Source organism: Oncorhynchus mykiss, chromosome 4 (genome assembly GCF_057628025.1).
Source record: "Oncorhynchus mykiss isolate SJ-2025 chromosome 4, ASM5762802v1, whole genome shotgun sequence".
Classification (NCBI taxonomy): domain Eukaryota; kingdom Metazoa; phylum Chordata; class Actinopteri; order Salmoniformes; family Salmonidae; genus Oncorhynchus; species Oncorhynchus mykiss.
The window spans coordinates 60,928,889-60,938,004 of record NC_143025.1 but is presented as its reverse complement, the minus strand read 5'-3'; the positions used below and the strand labels follow the sequence as shown (position 1 = coordinate 60,938,004).

Here is a 9,116-nt window from a genome sequence, read left to right as displayed (position 1 = left end):
TTCACTATTGCAAAGTAATGGATTAATATCTCAACTTTCCCATACAAAACTTGATTAGATAGGTCACACACGTCATCGAAATATCTTTCCAACCGTTGCTCACCATGTTCTGCTAGTGTGTATTCTTGCCTGCTATTCCTCAGTCAAACGGAAGATGGCAGTAAATCAGTCAATGACACCTCCCTAAAGATAGAGGGCATCGACGTTTTGGTCTACGCTAAAGTTGAATGGTCAGCGAAAATGACAACGTTACGAGCTTTTACGTGCGATGATTTGTTCAAGTTCAACAACATGTGAGTTCATTTCGATTAGTTTTTAATACTGTTGAATAGGCTAACATTCTAGCTACACAATACCTATGTTTTAGTGGACCATACCAATAGCATTTTGCTTGTTGGCTAGTTGCAAGTATAGCTAGCTAGCCAGAAGCTAATTATTTGGCCATACAGAGAGATGCATAGACGCTATCTTAATAAACGAGTCAACTCTGTTGCTATAAGATACAGTATTTGGAATGTATGGACAATAGCTCACTAGCTGGCTCTCTCTTTCAAAGGTGGCTAGCTAGGAATAAATACAGTAAACTGAGGTCTGCTGCCCCTCGTCGTCAGGGGCATTGCATTGAATGCATGAAACATCTCAAACTTTGTTTCTACCTTCACAGCAACCTGGATCCATTAACAGAGACTGTATCCTTTCACACGTACAAATTGAACCCCGGCATTGTAATAATATACCACCTGTCTATCTATGCATGGAAACCCCAGATAATGTAGGCTTTGTCTTGTTATATTAGAAGACAAGCAGTCCTTAACTTTCTTTTACAGTATGGAATCCCATTTTACCTACAGTACCTGGCCCACTGGCCTGAGTACTTCATTGTTGCAGAGGCCCCTGGTGGAGAATTGATGGGTTACAGTAAGTGCATGTCATATGTACCATCCTATATGATGATTGCAATAGCATACACTGTGGATGGCCTCCATCAAAATTACACTTCTGACTTTGTCCTTGCAGTCATGGGAAAGGCGGAGGGATCAGTGGCGCGAGAAGAGTGGCATGGGCACGTCACAGCTCTCTCAGTGGCCCCAGAGTTCAGACGACTGGGACTGGCAGCCAAGCTTATGGAGATGCTGGAGGAGATCTCAGAAAGGTGGGTCTGACTTTTACTAAGATCAGTGTCATTTGGTACCAATGTGTGTATATGTGTGTGTGTGTATATATATATATAGTACTGAAACCAGGTGGGAATACAAATTATAAACCCTTATTTTTGATTTCTGTTTCAAACCGTTTTGCTATAGTGCACCCTACTGAACATGACCATGTTATCTAGCATACTTCTTGGCTTATTCTAATCCATGTCATGTCTCACTGTTGTTTTAGGAAGGGCGGGTTCTTTGTTGACCTGTTTGTTCGAGTCTCCAATCAAGTGGCGGTGAACATGTACAAACAGCTAGGCTACAGCGTTTACAGAACCGTGATAGAGTACTATTCTGCTAGCAACGGAGAACCGGATGAAGACGCCTATGGTAAGATGAACCCCTTCAAATCAATGTAAACATTACTGTAGCTCAATCATTTCGTTGACATGTGCTCACTCTTTGTAGATATGAGGAAAGCCTTGTCGAGCGACACAGAGAAGAAATCCATCGTTCCTATACCACATCCCGTCAGACCAGAAGATATAGAATAGACGGAACACGGACACTTATATTTCTTTCGTCTGCATTGGTGAAGTGTGATTAGGACTAGTTTTGAGGGTGTGATGTGTGAAAGCTGACAGAATATCATTGTACATCATTTTGAACTATCCAATAACTGGTCCTTTGTGAAACTAAGATTTTTTTTTGCCAATGAGTCAGTCACTGTTTGGAGCTATATGGAATTGAAAGGACTCATTCAAATTCAATAAATGATCTACTTACTTGACTCACCCAGGGACCTGCTGCTTTGTCACAACAATCAATTATGGTTCATTTTCCAAATAAAAATAAAATGGATATCAGTGGTTATTTATTTACATTGTCATTGCGCTACAGTAACTAAAACATGGAATAAGAATTCACATTAATAAAAGAGGTGTTTGTAAAAAAAATTAAAAAAAAAAAGCACTAGAAATTACCTGATGAGGTACTCAACTTGTCCCTACTTGTCATGAGTGAAACATTTTCCCAGACAAGCTAATCATTCACTGAATCCTTTTTGCTCATCCTGGGCTGTTTCTCACTGCCATCTTTGTCATGATCACTACCGCTGCTGCCACTACTGCTGCTGCTGCTGCTGCTGCTGCTTTCATCAGAATCATCGCTGTCATCATATGTGCTCTCTTTGGAGTCTTTTTCAGGCACAGGCTCACTGACCATAGGATTTTCTGATGGTGATGCAGAGTCTTCGGACATTTCTTTGTCTCTACTCCTTTCCCCTCTTCCATTTTCTTCTCCATCTCTCTCCACTCTTTTGTTATCTTCTTCCTCCATTTCTTTGTCTCTACTCCCCTCCCCTCTTCCATTTTCTTCTCCATCCATTTTTTCATCTCCATCTCTCTCCACTCTTCTGTTATCTTCTTCCTCCATTTCTTTGCCACTACCTCTATCCACTCCTCCGTTGTTTTCATCTTCCTCATCTTCTTCCTCCTCGTCGTCGTCGTCGTCTTCTTCTTGTTGCTGCCTCTTCCACATCTTGGCCATGGCGAGCAGCTTGAGGTTGGGCTGGTTGGCTGCATCCTCAGGGAAGATATAGTCGTAGTACTCCTCCCACCCTGCATCCGACTGTTGAATCAAAATGAAAAGCAAATTAGTGATCAATCGAACCACATGACAAACTTGCTGAGTACCTCAACTCCCAACTAACCGCTGACTCAATATGCGTCTAATTCAAAAATGTAAATTCTTAAACCCTTACTGCGTACCTATGTTTGTCCTCTGTTTTTGCGTGCCTTTGCTGAAATCCATACTTTTTAATAAAAAGTTAAATACAACCACTGACTGTTTCATCATTGCTGTTGCTCTAAGATGGCAACTCAGCATGGAAGGTTATCACTAGCTTCTATAGCCACAGTCATAAAACCCACCAATTTCTACAATTTCTCATTAAAATTTGATTTTAAAACTTAACCACACTGCTAACCTTATGCCTAACCCAAATTAAAAAGGCACATTTTTGTAGACCATGTTGTGGCTATGGAATTTGACTGTGGCTATAGAAGCTAGTGGAAATCAGTGTGAATGCGCATGTGCCAATTGTATCTCAACAAGGAAACAGTCTGTCTGTATTTGATTAAATGTTTAATTAAAAAGTATGGATTTCAGCAAACTAAGAAAAGCATGCAACAAGAGGACAAAACATAGGTACACGGTAAGGGTTTTAGAATTGACATTTTTTAAGTGTCGACGCATAACGAGTCAGAGATTTATTTGAAAAACTATTCTGCTCTCAACTCCGTGGAGGAGTTGAGGTACTCGGTAAGACAAACAAGGGTAATGAATTGATATTGGATTGGTATGACCAAAGGAAACAACACTTACCCCGTCCTCTGCTGTGAGCTTTCTCCTCTTCTTCACCTTCTCCGGCAGCAGTTTCTTTACCCTCTCCCTGGTCGTGTCCGAACCAAACTCCTGCTCAAACTCCTTCCACGACTCCAACAACATCAGACGCTCCTCCTTCTCCTCACAGCTTCTCAGGCCCTTGTTGCCCTCCTCAAAGATCCCCCTACACCTCTGCAGCCGGTCCGAGGTATCGATGGACAGCTCATACTGGGCATAGCTGATCCAGACCTGCAGGTAACATTTAGCTAAATTACACAATGAACGAGTAAATGTTTGAAGAGTTCCTGCGCCACAGTGAGTGTTTGGCAGGTGAGTTGTAGCATGGGACTGTTGGTAGCAAGACAGTCACTAAGGTTAAAGGGACAGCTCTCACCTTTACGTGCTGTGTGCGCTGCAAAAGTCTCTGGTAGAGGCCCCTGGTGTTGTCAAACTCTTCCTGCTCAATTTCAAAGTCGATGTAGGACTTCCACAACACCTAAGATTGAAAAGGAAATGGAATATATTAAAGTAAAATACTGTTCAGAGGTACCTTCATTACTTTTCACGACAACACTTCTCACTTGAGGGGCATCTTCAGACCTGCTAAACGACAGACAGTGGAACGTCAATACTGAGTAAATGCCCTGGCTGAGCGTTTGAGCCTGACCTCTGGCATGTCTAGTCGTGGCTGTCCGATGGCCAGCTCGAAGATGGCCCGGGCCCTCTCTGTGTCTCCTAGAATGGTCTCCAGCTCAGAGAACTTGATCCAGGTGGTGCAGTTCTCTGGGGCAAACTCCAGGTACTTCTCGTAGAGCTTTCTGCATCGGTCAAACTCTCGGAGCTGCAGCTCCAGCTCAATGTAGCCCTTGAACAGCTTGTTTTTTGGACATTTACCAATGGCTGTGCCCTGGGGGAGAGGAAGAAGCCCAAATTAGAGAGAAGTTTGATACAATGAAAAACATACATCTTCAGCAATCAGTAGGGACCTTACCAAGCCTCGCCTGGCAGCTTGAAGGTTCTTCTGGCGGATTTCAAACTGTCCGTAGAGTAGCCAAATCTTGGCAAATGTGAACTATGAGGAAGGATGCAAAGTAATAAATATGATCATTTGTTGATGATTCATGTTTATGTCCCATTTCAGAAAGGACGTGCCACTGATTGCAAACTGCCAATACCTTTTTGTGAGGGATGAGATCCAGACATGCCTGGTACACCTGTCTTGTTCTCTCCGGGTCCTGCCAATTCAACAAAATAAGCACTGAAATCCACAGCTATATGCACAATGTCACACATAGCAATGTGAGAATTATAGCCATTCCATAAAACACACAGAGGAAGCAGGCTTACCTTGACCTCCAGTTCTTCATATAAAGCATAGTTTATCCACAGGTAAATGTATCTTCTCCAGTGCCTCTTCTCCTGTATAGGAGGGATGTTGGCGATGGCTCTCTCATACACCTCTCTGGCAGTGTCAGGATCCGCATCACTCTCCACCAGGCGCAGGTAATCAAACCAAGCGTCGTAATTGTGTGGGCTTGCCTACACAGGACACAAAACACAATCCAATGGAAAGCAATTAGGGGGATGACATGTTGAACCATAGTGTTTTAATGGTTTATTTGGAGTGAAATCTTTGCACATTTTTACAAGTTCAATTGAACGTACCTTGACTTCCTCCTCATACTGAAATCTCCGCTTGCTGACGATAACGTCCTCAATTCCCCTCCGGTCTCCAAACTTCTTCTCAAATACTGTGTAGAATTTGAAGAGCTCCTGAGCCTGATGCTTGGGGATTCTGTCCAAGGCGTATTTGTAGATGACTCGAACACGCTCAAACTAAGAGACAAAGGGGGAGAAAAGTTGTGTTGTGTTCTGTTGACCACAGTATAAATGTGTGGGAATAAAACTGACATGGTTCAAAGTGTCAGATTTAGATACCTCTTTCTGTTTCTCTTCAAATCTGGCGAAGGCCACAAAGAGGTTCTCGTTGACATGCTCCTCGCCAAAGAACTCCACTGATCTCTCAAACACCTTCCTCCCGTGGGCGATGTAGCCATGCTTCTCTTCAAAACGGGCATACTTGATCCAATTCTTCACGTCAGGGTGGACAATTACAAGTGCACTGGAGTTAAGGAGCTTTAAAGAGATGCACTCTACAGGCATGATGACAAAATGAGGATAATACCACTACAGTAGGTTGCTATGAATCATAATAAATGTATTCAATTGCTAAACTGCTACAAGTCTCTGCTAGGTAAAGCCCCGCCCTTATCTCAGCTCACTGGTTACCGTAGCACCACCCACTCGTAGCACGCGCTCCAGCAGGTATATCTCACTGGTCACCCCCAAAGCCAATTCCTCCTTTGGTCACCTTTCCTTCCAGTTCTCTGCTGCCAATGACTGGAAAGAACTGCAAAAATCACCGAAGCTGGAGACTCATATCTCCCTCACCAGCTGTCAGAGCAGCTCACAGATCACTGCACCTGTACATAGCCCATCTATCTACCTCATCCACATACTGTATTTATTTATTTATCTTGCTCCTTTACACCCCAGTATCTCTACTTGCACATTCATCTCCTGCACATCTACCATTCCAGTGTTTAATTGTTATATTGTAATTACTTCGCCACCATGGCCTATTTATTGCCTTAACTCCCTTATCTTACCTCATTTGCACTCACTGTATATAGACTTTTTGTTTTCTTTTTTCTACTGTATTATTGACTGTATGTTTTTGTTTATTCCATGTGTAACTCTTTGTTATTGCATGTGTCGAATTGCTATGCTTTATCTTGGCCAGGTCGCAGTTGCAAATGAGAACTTGTTCTCAACTAGCGTACCTGGTTAAATAAAGGTGAGAAAAAAAATCAAACACCTGTCAATTAATGACACACTCTACAGCAACCACAACTCATAGTAAGTAAATGTTTCAAGCACTTCCCATCAAAAGGGTATATCTCTCATAGATGGAGCGGGCCTTGTCGACCTCCTTGTAGCGCAGCTCGAAGTTGATGTAGGAGTGCCAGGCTTGTTCCTCTGGTTCCCACTCTGTCCAGCGCTCAAACACCTGTCTGCAGCCAGCAATGTTACCCAGCATCTCCTCCATGTAACTGTACTTGTACCTGAAACGGGGGGAAACAGAAAAAGAACAGATGAGCCGCAACAAGATTGTGCACATTGGTGGTAAACTCTGCATGCTTTAGTCATTATTCTGCAAAAGCCTGATTGATTGAGGATCAAAACACTAATATGACCACATCAATCAGATATAGTTTTTTAAAACAGATATCAACGGTTTAGGAGGTGAAGTTGTTCAGTACCAGAACTGGTTGACACGAGGCAAGATGGTGATGGCTCTGTCCCAAATGTTGCGGGCGTGGTTCACTTGCCGGTTCTTCATCTCCATTTCGGCATACTTCAGCCATAGAGCAATGTTCCGGTGGTCTACATCCAGAGCACGCTCGTAAATAGAGCGAGCCCTGGGCGGGGGGGTTAGACAACAAGTATCCCAGTCAAAACTCATCTAACATTCACATCAGATTTCAAATAGGTATGGTTCACAATCATCACCTTCACAAAGTGAAATTGACAAGCATTAGCTTACCTCTGGACTTCTTTCAGGCTCTCCTCCCATTGTGCGTATTTTATCCAGTTGCTGATAACAGTGCGATTCTTTCTGATGTTGTCTTCAAATCCCTATGAGGAGAGTCCAATATGCATCTAAATTAGATCAATGTATTTACTGTATTCTTCACAGGATTCGCAGACAATCGGAAATGATGAAACTGGCAGGCTGGCAGACCAACAGAATATCAAGAGTAAAAGTGAAGTAACAGTAAACGTGAAGTGTAAACTGTGTGTCCACTGTCACGGGGGTCTTACCTTCCGCTTCTTCAACTTGTAATCGTTCAACTCTTCTTCATCAGTGATTTTCTGTTTGGGCGGCGGTGGCAAAAGCTCGAGCTCCCTCTCCTTTGCCTCCCTGAGCAACTGCTCAGCTGTGATTTGTACCTCTGCTGGAGCCTTGTTTTTCACCTACACAAAACAAATTAATACATGAATTTAAGAATGGGTGAAATTAATTGGAGATAATACTAGCTAGCTACATAGTACATGTTCCAAAAGGAAACAGTTCGAACTCGCTAGCTAATTACGTAACTAGCTAACTTCATCACAGACACTGACTTGGGTCAGAGTATCTAGCTAACGTTAGTTACGTTAGCTTGCTAAATACAATTATTTGCAGTGCTTAGCTACCCTTTCGTTCGTCTGAAGTAGCTAAAAGTAATTGAACTACATTTGTACTAAAACAAAGGACAAGTCTTGTTGTGGTTAGCTAGCTTGATACCTGGCTAGGCCCATATAGACATGGCTAGCCAATAACTTACAAGTTCGCTAACGTTAGATAGCTAACTGTTTTTAAGTGTTTTGTTACCTTAGCCACTTTCGGTATCCTCTGTTTCCCTGCTGCAGTGGATGCCATTTTGCTCGGTACTATGGCAGAGTCAATGAGAAACAACTGTTACAATTGAATCTATAAAACACAACGAACAGATAATAGTTTAGAATATTTTCACAGCGCCAGTGAGCTCCGCCATGACACCTTCAAAAACGTGCGTCAAACTTAACCTATGAACTGTAACCTTTCACCCCAAGACGTCACTGGCGGTTGTTTCTATGGTTACACACCACAACCCCATTAGCAACGTTCCATTACTTTCTTCGTTCGTTTATTACAGGAGGACAAATATGTATTGACACTTTGTTTCAATAATTAGCTAACCGTTAAAGAAGATACACCCTGATTTGCATCATTGATGTAAATTCAGAAGAATACATAGAGCTTGAAAAAGTTTCCATTATGCTAATTTTACAAGAATGCTGGAGTGGTCTTCAAACGTAAACACGTATTGATATTATACCCCATAGCTATTGAATTGTTAACTATTACAGAAATGTATTTGTTGTGTTTTGTTAAAATTCCCTGTATCCTGTGCACGTGACCAATAAACTTTGATTTGATGATAATTTAGTTGGTTTGCTTCTCATTTGCTTTTCTCTCCCAAAATCAGAGAAAGATGAGTACCATAACTTCCTCAGGTGGCAAAGTTAAGACTGACTGTGACTGTGGAGAACAGTGTCATTGGATGCACATGAGATCAATAGCCTGATCAGTTCTGCCACAGTACCAGTATTTGGAAGAGTAAACGTCATTCATCTACTGTGAGTATGCTTAACCTTACTCATGCCAAATGCATGCAGATATTGACACTTAAGGTGAGACAGATTTGACTATGCTTCCTTAGCTGTGCTTCACAAGTAACACAACAAATGATCTATTACCAGTGTACTGTACCTACATTTTTTTCAATATAATTTCAAAATGGTCTGAGAAGAACAACAAGAACATTGGCAGGGCAATTCAAGCACATTGGACCTATAGCCTACCGCACAAACCTCATTGCTACAGAACTGTTTTTAAAAAACGGTCTCCTTTTTTTCAAAACTCTACACACAATTCCCAAAACTGCACACACAAAATGCTAAATGCCTCACATCTCCTTCAAAATGTAACACTGCATTCAA

The 9,116-nt window shown here is 42.1% G+C and overlaps 2 protein-coding genes across 3 annotated transcripts; one reads left to right on the top strand and one right to left on the bottom strand.

Moving 5' to 3' along the window:
* Positions 1 to 120: 120 nt before the first annotated feature.
* LOC110522085 (N-alpha-acetyltransferase 20) lies at positions 121 to 2,003 on the top strand. Of its 2 annotated transcripts, XM_021600172.3 has the most exons (6): positions 122 to 293; positions 665 to 689; positions 828 to 918; positions 1,018 to 1,153; positions 1,387 to 1,532; positions 1,611 to 2,003. In XM_021600172.3, the coding sequence occupies exons 1-6, from the start codon at positions 241 to 243 to the stop codon at positions 1,694 to 1,696; spliced, it is 537 nt and encodes a 178-aa protein (XP_021455847.1). In that variant the 5' UTR covers positions 122 to 240; the 3' UTR covers positions 1,697 to 2,003. The 2 variants fall into 2 exon arrangements, with proteins under 2 accessions (XP_021455846.2, XP_021455847.1); XM_021600171.3 differs by having other exon boundaries at positions 121 to 293; positions 828 to 1,153.
* On the bottom strand, positions 2,000 to 8,163 carry LOC110522084 (crooked neck-like protein 1). Its single transcript, XM_021600169.3, has 14 exons — positions 7,966 to 8,163; positions 7,413 to 7,565; positions 7,135 to 7,226; positions 6,851 to 7,009; positions 6,486 to 6,652; positions 5,466 to 5,644; positions 5,193 to 5,363; positions 4,875 to 5,066; positions 4,703 to 4,762; positions 4,519 to 4,599; positions 4,195 to 4,434; positions 3,922 to 4,023; positions 3,528 to 3,776; positions 2,000 to 2,771 (listed from the first exon to the last, which is right to left on the bottom strand). Exons 1-14 carry the CDS (start codon positions 8,011 to 8,013, stop codon positions 2,184 to 2,186), a joined length of 2,481 nt encoding a protein of 826 aa, XP_021455844.3. The 5' UTR covers positions 8,014 to 8,163; the 3' UTR covers positions 2,000 to 2,183.
* Between the last annotated feature and the right edge of the window lie 953 nt (positions 8,164 to 9,116).

Bases quoted from the DNA above. Each gene is read 5' to 3' on its own strand.
- LOC110522085 (XM_021600171.3), top strand. From the start codon at position 241: ATGACAACGTTACGAGCTTTTACGTGCGATGATTTGTTCAAGTTCAAC. The intron at 294-664 runs GTGAGTTCATTT...CTACCTTCACAG, and splicing joins TTGTTCAAGTTCAACAACAT to CAACCTGGATCCATTAACAG. The intron at 1,154-1,386 runs GTGGGTCTGACT...CTGTTGTTTTAG, and splicing joins CTGGAGGAGATCTCAGAAAG to GAAGGGCGGGTTCTTTGTTG.
- LOC110522084 (XM_021600169.3), bottom strand. From the start codon at position 8,013: ATGGCATCCACTGCAGCAGGGAAACAGAGGATACCGAAAGTGGCTAAG. The intron at 7,566-7,965 runs GTAACAAAACAC...TGTTTTGTGTAG, and splicing joins GGATACCGAAAGTGGCTAAG to GTGAAAAACAAGGCTCCAGC. The intron at 5,067-5,192 runs GTACGTTCAATT...TGTCCTGTGTAG, and splicing joins AGTATGAGGAGGAAGTCAAG to GCAAGCCCACACAATTACGA.